Source organism: Arthroderma uncinatum (assembly GCF_011692745.1).
Source record: "Arthroderma uncinatum strain CBS 119779 chromosome Unknown scaffold4, whole genome shotgun sequence".
In the NCBI taxonomy this organism is placed as follows: domain Eukaryota; kingdom Fungi; phylum Ascomycota; class Eurotiomycetes; order Onygenales; family Arthrodermataceae; genus Arthroderma; species Arthroderma uncinatum.
In genome coordinates this window covers 632,912-650,816 of record NW_022983866.1, presented here as the reverse complement: position 1 = coordinate 650,816, position 17,905 = coordinate 632,912, and the positions used below count along the sequence as shown (strand labels likewise).

The window sequence follows — 17,905 nt, the reverse complement described above, 5'->3', positions numbered from 1 at the left end:
GTAGGACATTTCAGAATTAAAAAAACCATAGACTAAATTATATAAAACTACTATTAGCCAGGCATGTAGAGAGAGATCAGATAATATATCTAGAAGTATAAAGTTTGTCAATGGAATAAATCAGAACGACACGCGCTATATAGACTCTTATAGCCTATACTATACAGAGAAACACCATAGAAGTCAATAGCTATAGACTTTATAGTCAAGCTACTAAAGTTAATAAAGCCATAAACGGGCATTTAATACAATTTGATACTTATAGTCACGGACAGACTAATAAAGTATACTTATTTTATACCATTTATCAAAAAGACTACATCACTAGAGACAGCATATATCTTATTACGACATGTCTTCATAGACAAAGGATTACTAGATGAAATTATATTAGATAGAGACATAAGATTCATATGTAAATTCTGGACAATACTTACTAAAAGAATAGGGATTGAATAGAAAGCCTCAATAGCATATTATCTATAGATAGATAAATAAAGCGAAAGGATGAACCAAATAGTAGAATAGTACCTAAGATGCTACATCAACTATAAATAGGATAACTAGGTTTCACTACTACCAATAGTATAGCTCGTCTATAATAGAGCGAAGAACGCCTTAACAGGCATAACACCTTTCTTTACAAATTATAGAAGAGAAATAGAAATAATGAAAACACTAAGAGAAGGCAAAACACACACCTTAGAAGCAGAGGTTTTGGCAGAACAAATATGCAAACTCTATAGATATCTATAATTAGATCTCAAATTCTTAAACTACAGAATAAAACACTACTATAATTAACAGCACGTGGAAGCGCTAGACTTTAAAAAGGGGGAAAAAGTATTCTTACTTCAATAAAATATCAAAACATTGAGACTAAGTGATAAACTAGACCACAAGAAACTAGGACTATTCAAGATTTTGGAAAAGATTAGACAACTTAATTATAAACTCTAACTTCTAGACCATATGTAAATATACCTAACGTTTCACGTCTTATTACTTAAAAAAGTACCCTAAAACGCCAAACCATACAAACCAGAAATATAACCAGAAAATCAAGAAAAAGAATACAAAGTTAAAAAGATCCTAGATAAGAAAGTGATTAGCGGACGAACTCACTACTTAGTTAAATAGAAAGAATATAACTTCTCAGAAAATACTTACAAACCCACTAGGCACCTGAAGCATTCGCAGCGCCTGGTGAAGAATTTCTACCAATAGGTAAAGAACCAGGAGAAGGAAGGCCCTTAAGAAGTTGATTAATAGAATAATCACCAGAGGAAGGGGCACCAAAAGTCAGGGCGAAGAGATCCTGAGCCTCTTGCTAAAGGAAAGCCTGGTCATCAGACAGAGAAGCCTGAGTAGCCAAGGCCTGCTCCCTCTTAGCGTCTAAGGCTTCTAGATCCTCTACAGTCTTCATATCGGAGCGAAGGAACTCGCTAGCACAAGAGTAAAGCAATTTCTGTTGTTTTTTAATGTAGGAAAGATGACTAAATAGTTCCGACACCTAAGCATAAGTCTTCTCTTCTTCATACTCTAAGCGATCAGTAGCTTAAATAAGCTTATTCTAATCCAGATCCAATGTTAAGTCACTAGCGTTACACTATTTGCTAGAATGAGTATACTCGCTATACTTCTTTGACTTAGGAGAAATAACACACTCCTTTTGAAGACAAGCATAATAAGAACAATAAGAGGCCATAACGACACTAGAGTGTTCAATATATTTGGTAAGACAATGCCTGTTAAGAGAAGATTCACTGGATTTGGACAACATGATTAGTATATAATAAGAGATGCTGAAAAGGAAGGAAGACACTAAAAACATAAAGGGAGAACACTTATGGATATTTATGCACTCATTGAGACGACTTGATAAGAAAGGAGGGGATGATGTTATAGACCACCTGCGGCGCAGCCCCAGAGTATACACTCATTGGACAGACAAGACAGAACAGAACAACCACGTCCCACTCGCCCAGTCGCCCAACTCACTAGAGTGACTAAGAGAGCAGGGAGAGCCAGTATAAGTCACTAGGTTGATGGAGTCAACGGCGCGACCAAGCGACTTGGGAGAATAGAATATACAAGAACTTATATATAAAGATGCTCATTACCTTAGAATCAAGAGTCTTATACTCGCGATCAAACCAGCTATAGTTTTACTATACTACTTAATATAAAGCACTATTCTAGTTGTCTTATACTATATTCACTGAATACCCCTTTGCCCATTAATGTAGGTCAACTTTGTCTTCACTACTTATAAGGACCTTTAGCCTTTATCCAACCTAGGCACTGACTAAAGCCACACTTGGAACTGAGGGATAGTCTTACTATAGTATTCTATCTTACTCTAGTACCAAGCCGTCTCCTATAATGACTCACTTCTAACCTAAGCTTTCCCTAAGACCTTTGTACCTTCTGTCTTACAGCAGGTGTGAACCTCTGATCACCTTTAGGTAATCAAAGAGCGCCGTCAGCTTGTGACAGGATACTCTTACTATAGTATTCTATCTTATCCTAGTACCAAGCTATCTCCTATAATAACTCACTTTTAACTTAAGCTTTCTTTAAGACCTTCATACCTTCTGTCTTACAGCAGATATGAACCTCTAATTACCTTTAGGTAATCAAAGAGCGCCGTCAGCTTGTGATATTAATCGCCCCGACTTCATAGTTACAAAGAGGCATAATCAATTTCAACTTGATAGAGCCCCAACTTTATAGTTACAAAGAGGCAAAAGTAATTCTGACTTACTAGAGCTACTATACTATTATAGATACTCCAACCCAAGTGACTTACAATTATATATCAAGAAGGATAAAACTAGATATGTATTACCCTACCTCTGAGAGCATACTAACTATAGGAATATACTAAAGCAAGACAAGCCAATATATTATTAGTAAGTGGACCAACCACTAACACCAACGCCTTGTTAGAGCAAATGCGACAGAAAATCATTAAGTTAGAAAAAAGAGTCGAAGAGTAACCTAACAATAAGTAGCTAGATAAGACTAATAAATAAGTAGAAGAATAATAAAGATTATTTAATAAATATAAAGATATTATTAAATAGACTTTAGAATAAGTTAAAAGTCATAAAGATACTATTAATATACTTAGAGTTAGAACTAAAGATAAAAGAACTACTATTAAGATTTATAAATCTAATATTTATAAAGGAGACCGCGCCAAACTGTCACAAGCTGACGGCGCTCCTTGATTATCTAAAGGTGATCAGAGGTTCACATCTGCCGTAAGACAGAAGGTACGAAGGTCTTAGAGAAAGCTTAAGTTAGAAGTGAGTCATTATAGGAGACGGCTTGGTACTAGGGTAAGATAGAATACTATAGTAAGACTATCCCTTAGTTCCAAGTGTGGCTTTAGTCAGTGCCTAGGTTGGATAAAGGCTAAAGGTCCTTATAAGTAGTGAAGACAAAGTTGACCTACGTTAATGGGCAAAGGGGTATTCAGTGAATATAGTATAAGACAACTAGAATAGTGCTTTATATTAAGTAGTATAGTAAAACTGTAGCTGGTTTGATCGCGAGTATAAGACTCTTAATCCTGAGGAAATAAGCGTCTTTATATATATGGTATATCTGGTCCCTTCCTCCTGATTCTTCTTAGGTCCTGTTATGGACCTGTTGTCCCGGTCCCTTCGTGGACCTTTCATGTTTGGTCCCATAGGGACCCGTCCCTGGTCTTGGCATCTGGGACCTGTCCTTATGGTCACGTGATGTGTAGTTATTCCGTCCCAGAATCTTGTTGTCCAATGAGTGTATATCTTGGGGCTGCGCCGCAGGTGGTCTGTAACATATTCTTAGATATAGAAGAATAAGATATCCTAATCCTAGTGTTATTTAATTTTTAATTTAATACTTTTTTTTTAGTATTAATTATCATATAAAAAGTTGACTAATCTATATATAATCAATTTGGTGGTCGACTCGCCGGCTCGCATGTGGATTACATTAGTGTCACAAGCTGACGGCGCTCCTTGATTACCTAAAGGTGATCAGAGGTTCACACCTGCCGTAAGACAGAAGGTACGAAGGTTTTAGGGAAAGCTTGGGTTAGAGGTGAGTCATTGTAGGAGACGGCTCGGTACTGGGGCGAGATAGAATACTATAGCGAGACTATCCCTCAGTTCCAAGTGTGGCTTCAGTCAGTGCCTGGGTTGGATGAAGGCTGAAGGTCCTTGTGAGCAGTAAAGACAAAGTTGACCTGCGTTAATAGGCAAAGGGGTATTCGGTGAATATAGTATAAGACAACTGGAATGGTGCTTTGTATTGAGTAGTATGGTAAAACTATAGCTGGTTTGATCGCGAGTATAAGACTCTTGATTCTAAGGTAATGAGTATCTTTATATACATGGTATATATCTAGTGATAGGTATGATAGTTCTCCACCAAGGGGTTCCTATCACTTCTATCGGTTGTTGTGATAGTATCGATAGAAAGCTGCCAAGCCCGTCCTATCGGTCCTATCGCTATTGGTCACGTGACTGGTGCCCTCAAGGTCTGGCCTGTGATCCTTCTGTCCAATGAGTGTATATCCTGGGGCTGCGCCGCAGGTGGTCTGTAACATCATCCCCTCCTTTCTTAACAAGTCGTCCCGACGCGCATATATAAACCTGGTTGGTTTCCCTCTCCTTGGTTCATTATTGTGTTTTTCTTGAGTATGCCTCGCCATGGCTCGTTCTAAGGGTGTTGCTGATGTTCCAAAGTCTTCTAAAGATTCTTCCTCCATCTGTGCTCGTGTGCTAAAAGAAAATGTTGTGAAAACTGGTGTCGCGATACCTTCCCGTTGTGTTTGTTGTTTGGAGAATGGTGACCTCTGTGTCATGTCGTCTTATTCCACAAAGTGTTTAAAGTGTATCCATGTGGGTTGTCCTTGTGTTTGCGATTATGCACCTTCTTTATCTAACTGGGCCAAAGTTTGGCGTGAAAAGGAAAAGTTGGAGTTAAAAGAGTATGAGGCTCGTGAGGAATCTCGGCAAATTCGCAAAGCCTTTCAAAAAGCATTAAATGATTCTGATGCCCGTCTTGATCGTCTTGCTTGTCAGCGTGAGTTTCTTTAGAATCGTATTAGCAAGTTTGTTGAATCATCTGTCGAGACCGTGAAGGAGTTGGAAAAGCTGGAGGAAGAGGAGAGTCGTCTGGCCGAGCTCCAAGAGCATGACTTCCAACAGCTCCTAAGTAAACTGAGTTCTTTGTCTAACCTTACTTCGTTCCTGGATCCTGCTCTGCTAGTCTCTTCTCCTGACGCTGAGTCCGCTGGTGAAACTCCTTTACTAGGCGCGGTGAATCCTTTAGGTGTCTAGCTAGCTTGTAAGTGTTTTCTGAGAAGTTGTATCCTTTCTATTTAACTAAGTAGTGAGTTCGTCCGCTAATCACTTTCTTATCTAGGATCTTTTCAACTTTATATTCTTTTTCTTGATTTTCTGGTTGTATTTCTGGTTTGTATGGTTTGGCGTTCTGGGGTGCTTTTTCAATTAGTGAGATGTGAAATGTTGGGTGTATTTGCATATGTTCTGGGAGTTGGAGTTTGTAATTGAGTTGTCCAATTTTTTCCAAAATCTTGAATGGTCCTAGTTTCTTGTGGTCCAATTTGTCGCTTGGTCTCAATATCTTGATATTTCATCAGAGTAGAAATACTTTTTCCCCCTTCTTAAAGTCTGGCGCTTCCACGTGCCGTTGGTCGTAGTAGTGTTTCATTCTGTAGTTCAAGAATTTAAGATCTAACTATAGGTGTCTGTGGAGTTTGCGCATCTGTTCTGCTGAAACCTCTGCTTCTAAGGCGTGCGTCTTGCCTTCTTTTGGTGTTTTTATTATTTCTGTTTCTCTTTCATAGTTTGTAAAGAAAGGTATCATGCCTGTCGAGGCGTTCTTCACTCTATTATAGGCGAGCTATGCTATTGGTAGTAGTGAAACCCAGTTATCCTATTTATAGTTGATATAGTATCTCAGGTACTGTTCTACTATTTGGTTTATCCTTTCGCTTTGTCTGTCTGTCTGTGGGTGATATGCCGTTGAGGCTTTCTATTCAATCCCTATTCTTTCAGTGAGTGTTGTCCAGAATTTACATATGAATCTTATGTCTCTATCTGATATAATTTCGTCTGATAATCCTTTGTCTGTAAAGACATGTCGTAATAGGATATATGCTATCTCTGGTGATGTAGTCTTTTTGATAAATGGTATAAAATAAGTATACTTCGTCAATCTGTCCGTGACTGTAAGTATCAAATTGTATTGAATGCCCATTCATGGCTCTGTTAACTTCGGTAGCTTGACTATAAAGTCTATCGCTATTGATTTCCATGCTGTTTCCTTGTATGGTATAGGCTGTAGGAGTCCATATGGCGCGTGTCGTTCTGATTTGTTTTATTGGCAAACTTCACACTCCTAGATGTATCGTCTGATCTCTCTCCATATGCCTGGCCAATAATAGTTTTGTGTAATTTGGTCCATGGTTTTTTCAATTCTGAAATGTCCTGCAACTTTTGCGTCGTGGTTGTCTCTCAGTATTCATGGTTGTACTTCTCTGGGTATATATATCAAGCCTTGATATAGAAGTATTCTGTTTTCCTTCTTGTATTTTTTATTATTGTCCTTAATTCGTTCAAATAAGGGATTTTTTATTATTGCTTTTCATATTTCGTTTGTTAGAGTGTCTTCCTCAGTCGTGACCGTTCAAGTAGCTCTCAATGCTTACTGATCTAAGATCATACCCTTAGTATCTGGATCTAGATGCAATATTACTCTGGATTCTCTTTTCTTTATCATTAAATCTGGTCTTCTACTCAACGCGTCCGCGAAGGCGTTCTCTATTCCTTTACAATATTGTATTTTAAAGTTGTAGTAGGCTAGTACCTCAGTGTACCATCTTGACTGTTGACGAGTGAGTTCCTTAATCATCATAAAGTATGTCAGATTCTAGTGGTCGCTGATAACTGTGGTCAGATGCCTTGCTCCTTGGAGCTCTTGCTTCCATCTCTTAAATGCTGCAACAATTGCTAATAGCTCTTTGTCATGGATATCATAATTCTGTTCTGCAGGGGTCATGGTTCTTGTATAGCATGTAACCAATCTTAGTTTTCCTGTGTCGTCTTTTTGTTATAACTGTGCTCCAATTGTATAGTCTGATGTGTCTATATCAAGATAACTCTCTTTGTTTAGGTTGAAGTGTATTCGCATGTCTCCTTGACTAAACTTTTCTTTAAGTTCTTTGAATGCTTGTTCTTTGTTGGTTCTCCAAATAAACTCTTTTGCCTTCCTAAATAGATCCGTCAGGGGTTTTGCTGTTACTAAGAATTTGTATATATATTGTCGATAATAATTCGCTAGTCCATGGAACTGTTGTACTTCCTTGACTGTTGTCGGCGTAGGCCAATCGATAATGGCTTTGATCTTGTCTGGGTCTATCTGGATTCCTTCTGTCGACACAATATATCCTAGGAACTTGACTGATTGTTTGTAGAATTCATACTTTGATGCTTTGAGGTAAAGCTCATACTCTTTAAGTCTCCTGAGTACTTGCCTGACTTTTTCTGTGTGGTCTCCTCGGGTTCCTTTAGTAAATATCAGGACGTCGTCCAGGTATACTACTATAAATATATCTAAGTATTCGCGTAGCACGTTGTTGATAAGCGCCTGGAATGTTGCTAGTGCGTTGGTTAATCTAAAAGGCATAATCAAGAATTCGTATAATCCGAATCGTGTCCTGAATGCTGTTTTCCATTCTTCGCCTTCTTTTATTTGTATCTGGTAGTAGGCTTCCCGTATATCCAGTGCCGTGAAGTATGTTGTTCCTCTGAATCTGTCTTGTATCTCATCGATGAGTGGTAATGGGTATCAGTTCTTGATTGTTATGTTGTTGAGTTGTCTGTAGTCCACGCATAGTTGTAAACTTCCATCTTTCTTTGGTATAAAGATGATTAGGTATCCTGCTGGTGATGTTGATTGTCGTATATATCCTTTTTTCAAGTTGCTGTCAATGTATTTCTGTAGTTCTTCAAGTTCTGTCTTGGTTAATCTGTATGTGGGTTTATATATAGGCGTCTTCCCTTCCACTAGGGGTATCTCATGATCCCATGCCTGATGTTCCGGCAAGCTTTCTAATGGTTCTCATTCTCTGAATACCTTGATTAGGTCGTGATATTCTCTTGGTATCTGTTGCTGTAGTTTGTCCATTTCAGTAGCTTTCTCCGTTTGGTGAACCGTTTCCTGCTTCTTTGTTGATTGATCGTTTGCAGTTCCTGTCGTTCCCGTTTTGATCTGGGGTGTCTTGCCCAGTATCTGACCTCGATCCCTTCTTTTGGTGTGGGTGGCCGTAAGGGTATCAGTCTTCTGGTCAGAGCGGCGGTTTCCACCATCTAGTCACAATGTGCTGTCTCTCTAGTTAATAGTTGGGTTGTGTTTTGCTAATCAAGGGTGTCCCAAGACAATGTCGTAACTCCTTAGGCTTGTCACGTCGAAACATTCTGTTCCCTTGTACTATCCTTTGATGTGTATCTTCATACCTCTGGCTTCTTTGTTGATGATTTGTTTCTAGTCTTTGTTAAGACCTCCCAGTTCGTATGGTTCCTTCTTTGCTTGGATATAAATCCCTGACTGTTTTATAAATTCCAGATCTATGAAGTTTCTAGTAGCTTCTGAATTGATCAGTGCTCGCGTGTTTAGCCCTGCCAATTGGACTACTATCGCCAAGTAATTCTTTCCTCTTGTCGCAGCTAGACTTCTGCCTGTTTTAAGTCCTGTAGACTGTCGAAATTGTCCGTTTCCTATCGTCTTGGTTTATTGATCATGAGTTCTGTCGTACAGTCCTTTAGTACTAGTTAAAGCCTGAATTTCCTTATTCAGTTCTTCCTAACTGAGTTCGTCTGTTGAGTCCTCGTTTGGGTACTCCGTTGTCTGTGTTGCTTGGTTCTTTTGACTCTCTTGGAGCTATAGTTGTTTTTGTAAGTGTCGTGTCGTCTTTAACCAATATCTGGTTGCCGCTTTTCCTTTGAACTGTGTGGTATGTCCTTTATACTGCATAGTGATTTGTTTGCCTGTTTTCTAGTATAAGACTTCCAGTCGTTTGTGTGGCGTTATGTTTTCTTGGTCCGTTATATTGACACTTTTTCCATCTATCCATCCTAAGTATTTATTAATGTGTATCAGACACTCCTTGTCTATACAATACCTCTAGTAGATGTTCTTGCTATCTCTGCACAATGGACATTTCATATAGTTTTTGTAGTGAATTCTTCATCCTGATTTCTATATTTCCTTAAAGATGTGGTATTTGTAGTGGCAGTCCCACCTGTATTCATCGTGGCATGGGTGCCTAGGGTCTCTGACTTCTGTCTGTTTTTCCTTATTGTATCTGAAGTATAGTTCTTTCTCTTTGCACACTGTCCAGTGTTCATCAAGTATCTGGTTATCGCATTTCTCTCTTTGTTCCTTTAGTTATTTATAACTATCTTTGAACATTATCCGTGGTGCTTCGTTTTCCCAGTTATTTGTTTCCTGCGTATCCTCGTATTCTGATTTGGTTTCTCCTTCTGAGTCTGTTTGTCCTGGTGTCACAATTCCTTGGTTGGCCCTGTCGTTAAGTTGTGTTTGACGTCTGTTGGTAGTTCCAATCTTTCTGTGACGGTTCGTTTGTGTTTTTCTAGTGTTTGTAATTCTTGTTGTAATAGATCGTTGTGCTGTTCTGTTGTGATTCTGTTGGTTTGGCATCTTAGGAGTCTTTGGTATTCTTCCTCCGTGAGTCTGTTAGAACTTGATTCATACCCTATAACTGCGTTCTGTCGTATCAGAGTAGGTCTCTTACTGGTTGCCCTAAGGTATTATCTGATGTTCTGTGAGTCTTGGTAGCCTCCTCTACCTTGCTCCTTCTCGTTGCTACTAGTCTTAGATGTAGTGGTAGCGTTGAGGTGTTTCTTAGTATCCCCTTGTTTCTTTCTGCAGTCTTTTGCAATATGTCCGGGTTTCTCGCAGTAGAAACACAACTTCTTGTCCCTGCATCTTTTGCTTTTCTCAGTGTTGTAAGGTCGTTTTTCAGTAGCATCCAATTCCATGGGTGTGGTGCCGTAATCATTGCGTTTGTTCGATCCTTTGTAACTGTTTCCTTTCCAAAAAGTGTTTTTCCCTTGTCGTATGTTTCGTAGGTTGTAGAGTTGATTGTCGATGTGTACTGCCATTTCAACCATTCGTTCGAAACTGTTGTATGGTCCCATCTTAATGGTTTCGTATTGGGTTTCTGGTTTGAGTCCTTGTTCGAATATAGCCATTTTGTTGGTCTCATCCAGCTGCTCATCGTTGGGTTGCTCTTCGACTCTTTTTTCCAACTCGATGATTTTCTGCCGCATTTGCCCTAACAAGGCGTTGGTGTTGGTGGTTGGTCCACTTGCTGATGACATATTGGCTCGTCTTGCTTTGGTATATTCCTGTAGTTAGTATACTCTCAGGGGTAGGGTGATACGTACCTAGTTTTGTCCTTCTTAATATATAATCGTAAGTCACTCGGGTTGGAGTATCTATGATAGTATGGTGGCTCTAGTAAGTTGGAATTACTTTTACCTCTTTGTAACTGTGAAGTTGGGGCTCTATCAAGTTGAAATTGATTATGCCTCTTCGTAACCGTGAAGTTGGGGCTCTATCAAGTCGAAATTGATTATGCCTCTTTGTAACCGTGAAGTCGGGGCGATCAATATCATAAGCTGACGGCGCTCCTTGATTACCTAAAGGTGATCAGAGGTTCACACCTGCCGTAAGACAGAAGGTATGAAGGTCTTAGGGAAAGCTTGGGTTGGAGGTAAGTCATTATAGAAGACGGCTTGGTACTAGGGCGAGATAGAATACTATAGTAAGACTATCCCTTAGTTCCAAGTGTGGCTTCAGTTAGTACCTGGGTCGGATAAAGGCTGAAGGTCCTTATAAGCAATAAAGACAAAGTTAACCTACGTTAATGGGCAAAGGGGTATTTAGTGAATATAGTATAAGACAACTAGAATGGTGCTTTATATTAAGTAGTATAGTAAAACTGTAGCTGGTTTGATCGCGAGTATAAGACTCTTGATTCTAAGGTAATGAGCGTCTTTATATACATGGTATATATCTAGTGATAGGTATGATAGTTCTCCGCCAAGGGGTTCCTATCACTCCTATTGGTTGTTGTGATAGTATTGATAGGAAGCTGCCAAGCCCGTCCTATCGGTCCTATCGCTATTGGTCACGTGACTGGTGCCCTCAAGGTCTGGCCCGTGATCCTCCCGTCCAATGAGTGTATATCCTGGGGCTGCGCCGCAGGTGGTCTGTAACAGTTAGGCAATAATAACGCTTAGTCACTCCAAGATATCACGGGGCCAAGATATATAACAATAAAATCACATGACTATATTAGTCAGATAATTTTTACTCAGCCGGAAGGGTATTAATATAAAGCCGGAGGTCAATTATTCAGCAACAAAGGTTATATACAAACAGCGCAAACTTACCAATATAGGAAGGTTTAGGTTGAAATTACGTGTATCACGTGGTACTTCCCTACGCAAGGAACTACCTATTTGTGCAGGCTATCAACGCATGCTTTTCCCTTCTCTATATACATTCCCCTGTTTGATTTTCCTCTGCTGATCCCATGGAAGCAGTGACATGCATATCTGAGAAGTGCCGAGTTGTCAAGCCATGGGAGTGGACTCGTCTGTGGATATTGTTATTCCATACTGCAGGCTACCCCCGACTTAGCCTATGCCGATACGTTGCAATATCGCAATAATCAAGCTTCGCTTCCACCGTGGATGCAGCCTGGTGGTTCCCACCAGAGGACCGACCATGGCTCAACGTGCTCGCCAGCATTGCATCATAATATCGATGCATAGCACTTTGTTATTCATTGGCTGATCTCTTACGTGGATGATTTTGCGTTGCTGTGGAGTATGGATGGGGAGACTAGCCGTGATATCCGCTGGCCCATAATGCTTGTTTAAAACAGTGTGTTGTTGAAGGTGCCTGGAGCACGCCCCTTCGAGACGCCGTGGCTGGCTCACCTGTTATACAGTTGAACTGTCATACATACCAGGGAAACTCACACTATCAGCTCAAAGTTGGTCCTACCTTATATCCGAGATCCGAAAGTTAAAGAATCCTTCCTCAACAAAGTGATATTGGCTGCTAGCATGTATAGTTCTTAGTTGGACGTATATGCCCATATGTGATAAAAATGGCTCTTAAGGAAAATCCCAATTCACCGTAAAACGAAGCTCCAATGAACTCGAGTCTATGCAGCAGATGGATGCAAGACAGCATCCACCGCGGATGACAACGAATGGGGCCGCACACTACGGTACGCGAGTCAGAAAAGAGTGGCTTCAAAGCTAACGGGAACTATAAAACCCTGTTCGAGTGGAAGATATCCGAAATCGTTGCCCGAAACGTCAACGCGTGCTATTAGGTTAAGCAATGGCTATTCAGGGGAAACACTGTTTGAGTTGCCGTCGGGTGCTAATCAATCTCCAAGATGATCAGTGTCTCAAAAAGGGGCGTTGCAGATTACATACTGATCTACCAGGCGGCCCTCATGTCGTTTTTACTTCCCCCAGTCTAGACCCGCGAAGTCTATGCACACCACCGCCGACATGGATAATAGCACGCCGCATGATAAAGCGGTAGATAAGGATAAGGGGGCGATCTATGGAGATATCCGTTCGTCATCTTCTAAATAAGCTTGGATTACTCAACTTTAATATTCACAAAAATGAGAAAGCGGTACCTTTCAGTTTGCCGGCTAGTTTCAAAGATCGCCAACGTGTTTATCGGCCTTTTCTGGGATGCATGTCGGCATCCGGGCGGGCGAAATAGAAGGGGTGGCAGGAGGATCAGTCTTGTTTTCAGCTGTCGTATAGACGAGGCTCTCTGGTTATACTTCGGCATATATACATGGCGAAAATATATAAGATCCCTCAATATCATCCCATGGGAGAATCGTCCCCTTCGTCATCAAGTCGCCCATATCAAGCTCAACTTCGGTGTTGGAAAAAAAAAATAATATCTCAACATGCCTCTCATCCTTGACTCTACATCAATAGCCCCTGTGGTTCAGTCTTCGGCCATGGCGAAAGACTATAAACCTTTCCTTCCTGCCGTCGTTGTCCTCAACCGAAGATACTTGATCACTGACAATGGCACTGCCGCCAAGGTTGGGGCTGCTGCATTTGCTGCCTCGGTGGTTCAGGCATTTGTGGAAAGAGGAATCTTTTTGGGAATGATCCTGTACCACAGGGATGAAAATATCGCCGATCCATACATCTCCAGCGAGGCCTTCAGCTCGATCTCAACCGTCACTCTATCTTTCAACTTCAATATGAATCAGAGCAAAGTCGCGAATGCTTTACTCAGCTGCATCAGGATCCTCAACGCAGCCAGCCCCATGGAGGGAACCCCGATGTTGTATTATCAAACCGACACGTTGCTAGAATACCACCCACGCCACATCCCTCTGTGTGTCACACACCATGGCCCCTTTTATGGAAGCTTTGCGACTATCTTCTCCAAGGAGGCTGCTGCCCTGGCATTTGGGAGCATGGAGAAGGCGGAGCATCTGGAAAGACAGCAAAGCAAGGGAATTGAGATCATCAAGAGTCGTGAGAATGCATTTGTCCTACAGCACTCCCAGCTTCAAGGCAATTTCCTGGCCTCCCGGGGAGTCACCGCCCTTCGTGAGCTGTGCCCGCCCATTGAACTTCTCACCGAAACTGAGGAAACGAAAGACGAGCTTGCCGAAAACATTACAAACTGGTTTAACTTCGATGGGGTAGTGATGTTCACGGCAGTTGCTCGCTTGGATTACTTTAAAAATATCGATCTGCTAGTTGACGCGGCTATTACCCTATGCGCCCAGGGTATACCTCTCAGGGTCCTCGTCGCAGGGGGAGAACATGCAGATAGCAAGGAGCACAGGGCACTCATGGACAAGGTCCCAGCACAGTACCAGCACCTCTTCCTCTTGGTAGGCAAAGTCTCGAGATCCGCACTTTACAGCCTATTTGAAGTCGCAAGACAAAACGGTATCTTTGTGTGTCCGTCTCGTTACGAGACTCTTGGTATTACACCATTGGAAGCGGCTTTGAACGGTGTTACAACGGTGATCTCCAACTCCAAAGTTGTGGAAGCTTCCAGGTTCTACCCAGAGGAGTTTCGGTTCAATCCAAACCCACAGGATCTCGCGAACCTAATTTTGAAGCTGTCTGGGCCCCGGGGGACGTTGGCTCATTCAGGGGATATGATTCGCCTCTATGTAGGAAAGTCTATCCAGGGCAGCAGATTCCGTTCTGATTTACTGGGAGCATGGTCTGACTTTTCGGTGCAATACATGAACACGCTAGTAAATCATAATGTGCCATCCAGGCAGCCTCAGTTATGCTTGGAAACCGCGCAGGAGCTTGGAATTGGCATGAAGGAGCAGATGCGAGTTCTTGCATGAGAAGGGAGACACCCAGACTGGAGTGGAGTGCAAATAACTGAGGAGGTATAATTAGATCAGGATTTGGGTCGAGGACGACACAGTTTGCGCGTTTCTCATTTATAGGTTTTTTGTTGCTATTTCTTATCTCTTATTTCCTTATCTTTCTTCTCGATACATGTGTTTTTTCCCTTGTCGCGGCTTCTGAGAAGAACTCTAGACATGTCCCTTGATGGTAGATTGTTTAGAAGTGCGCATGTTTTTAAAGACGTCAGAGTAAGCGTATCACGTGACATCAAGTTTATTCTAAATGCTTAGCTGGTCTGTTTCCCGACCCGTAGTACTTCCAACCTCTTTGATATCGCGAGCATAAAACAACGACCGCACCATCTCGGTGGAACAGACGGCTATCCAGGCTTGTTGTGCGGTTGAATTGAGGCCAATGCAGGTATAGAGTATTTTTCTCAAAGGCATGCGGTGGGCTTCGGTACCTACCGTCCCATTAACCGAGTTCTATACATAGGGTGGATTCACGCTGGGGGTGGTGGTTGCTCCTCTGAACCTGGTCTTGCATAAATTACCTGGAGGATCATACATGATACAGCTCTTCTGTGGGCCGCAAGGGGTGCGGGACAACCCTCGCCCTCTCCCGCCGGCCGGGAACGGATGTGCTTCGCAAGCCAGCGACCCACGCGCTTGACCGATATAAAGTACAGGCTGTCCTGACATCCATGAACCTACTGGGATTTTCGGTTCTTTGCATCCCCGATAATCCTTGTCCGGCTTCAGTGCACTCAGAAAACGTCAGATTGGTCCACATACATAAGGACAACCACCCTGGCACTTGGCGATCTTCTTATCTCGACTCCAATTTTGACCCCATCGACCTGGGATTGGACTCGGTACATGCTGTGCAACCCGGAGTGCCGACCTTACACAGTTGACGAATGGTGGGTGCAACAGCTTGTTTTCGCTTGCAAATCGACCTATTACGCCCCCCAGCTTCGAGCTAAACAAACGGCTCATTGTGAATAGGGCGTACCGTCCTACGTGGCCTCGCACCTCGTCAAACAGTATATAATTCTGGTCTTAGAAACCAGAGCATGACACCGCAGCCCAATCTTATTTGGTCCTCTGTGTAGACTCCCTCTCTTCCTCTCTGCATCAAAAAAAATGACGCAAGCGCAGGATAATCTTGCTAGCTTCCAAGCTCGCCGCCTAGAAGCACTTTCCAAGGTGGACGTTGATCTGTCCCGAGTCCCAGATGATTTATCCGGCAACGTGACGGATATTCCAAGACGATGCCTTTCTTCGGCAGACATCGCCATTACTGAATCGTCTGCACAATCTTTACTCTCCTCGCTCGCCCAAGGAACTCTTACTGCCACTGAGGTTACAAAGGCGTTCCTTCGCCGTGCGGTGGTCGCACAGAAATTGGTCAGTTAAGATGTGGAGGGGAAGTAGACGAATATGACGTTCTAATCCCGGTCCTTAGGTCAATTGCGTTCATGAACTTTTACCAGAGCGAGCGCTTGCACGCGCAAAGGAGCTCGATGAGTATTTCGCAAAGCACAAGAAGCCGGTTGGGCCCCTCCATGGCCTTCCCATCAGCGTGAAGGCTCACATGGGAGTCAAAGGCTGCGATACTAGTTCGGGATTTGTCGCATGGGTGGGACGTCCGTCCCCCGATGATGCTGAGCTTCTCAAGATTCTCATTACCGCCGGAGCAGTGGAATATGTTAGAACAACAGAACCACAAGGACTGGTGAGTAAACAGGAGCCCAAGGATCATTTCCCATATTACCACTACTCACTATTTGGCCTTGGCTCACATCGTTTCTGCACATCTTAGTTGATGTTAGAAACTAAAAGTAATGTCACCGGTGAGACGTTGAATCCCCACAATATCGCCCTCACCCCTGGCGGTTCGTCGGGTGGTGAAGCGGCGCTCCAGGCACTATATGGAAGCCCGCTCGGGGTTGGCACAGACATGGGTAGGTATAACTGATCTAATCTGTTCCAACCTTGGCATTCGTGTAGTGCTCACAAAGCGATAGGAGGCAGCATCCGTTCGCCGGCTGCTAACTGCGGCTTATACGGGTTTAAGCCCACCACTCATCGAATTCCACTTACCGGGTGGACCGCCTACAACATTGGCGTCGAAACGATCTGGGGAACTGCTGGCCCCATCAGTCCAACATTTGAAAGCATTGCTCTACTTATGAAGGTGATCCTCGATGCTGAGCCTTGGCGCAAGAGCCCAAGCCTGCACCAAGTCCCTTGGAGAGAACAGGCCCGGTGTATCGACCCGAAAGGAGAAAAGAAGTTCAGAGTCGGTGTTATGTGGGACGATGGTATTGTGAAGCCACTCCCGCCGGTAACTAGAGCCCTGCAGGAGGTTGTGACAAAGCTAAAGTCCGTCCCCGGAGTCGAAATCGTCGAATGGAAACCATACCGCCACGATGAGGCGATGGAAATCCTTGTAAGTATCGGATTGATGCCAGCTCCTTGGTATAGTTTATGACACATGCTGACTTGATTTGATCACCGACCATAGTCAGGTCTCTATTCCCCCGATGGTGGAAAATCATTCGAGGCACTCTTGGCCGAGGGTGGAGAGCCTTCTCTTCTCCTCGCAGACTGGGTTGCTAAATCAGGACCTTCCGTTAAAGCCCATGATCTCCCTGCTCTATGGAATTTGCTGAAGCAGCGCGAAGCCTACAAATTTGACTACCTAACGGGTATGGCTCCTTATTCATATTCCCAGTCCACTCATCTTGCAGTTCTTGATCTCAAATTAACCTATTATATACTTAATAGAATGGAACAAACTCGAGCCTGACATGGACGTGATACTATGCCCCGCACATGCCAATGTTGCTCCTGTCCTCTCTACCTCCCGCTACTGGGGATATACATCGATTTGGAATATCCTCGATTATCCTGCCATTGTTTTCCCAGTTACCAGAGTCAACCCTCGACTTGACCCCAAGCCATCTGAATATACGCCTAGAAACGATGACGACGCTTTGTACCAAGCGAATTATGACCCTGTTATTCAGGCTTCGGCTCCGGTATCTCTGCAGCTGGTAGGGAAGAAGATGCAAGATGAATTGGTCGTGCAGGCAATGAAGGAAATCAAGGAGGCGATTAGCCTGCCCTTTGTTAATTGTCTGAATGGATGATTGTATGTTTTTGGCCTCGGGGTATTTTGTTCTATGAGGCTACTTTCGGTCAAGCTCTATTTCCAGCCATTTGACCCCAAGCAGATGGACGGATGGTGAATATTTCCATGATAGCAACCTTTACCACGTTTCGGGGAGCTCAGTTACCGTGGAATAAACCATTAATTTTACCAATGCCATCCTTTATAAAGGTAACCACTTTCAGTCTAATTGATATCATGCTACAAAGTGACTTAACAATACATCCTGCTAT

The 17,905-nt window shown here is 42.7% G+C and overlaps 2 protein-coding genes across 2 annotated transcripts; both read left to right on the top strand.

Annotated features, from left to right (window-relative positions):
• Positions 1–13,063: 13,063 nt before the first annotated feature.
• GIQ15_05563 (uncharacterized protein) lies at positions 13,064–14,488 on the top strand (the record flags this gene model as incomplete). The annotated part of the gene is made up of 1 exon (XM_033552980.1): positions 13,064–14,488. One exon carries the CDS (start codon positions 13,064–13,066, stop codon positions 14,486–14,488), a length of 1,425 nt encoding a protein of 474 aa, XP_033404124.1.
• A 1,152-nt stretch (positions 14,489–15,640) lies between these two features.
• On the top strand, positions 15,641–17,652 carry GIQ15_05562 (acetamidase; the record flags this gene model as incomplete). Its single annotated transcript, XM_033552979.1, has 6 exons — positions 15,641–15,904; positions 15,963–16,232; positions 16,320–16,461; positions 16,525–16,949; positions 17,025–17,208; positions 17,288–17,652. 6 exons carry the CDS (start codon positions 15,641–15,643, stop codon positions 17,650–17,652), a joined length of 1,650 nt encoding a protein of 549 aa, XP_033404123.1.
• Between the last annotated feature and the right edge of the window lie 253 nt (positions 17,653–17,905).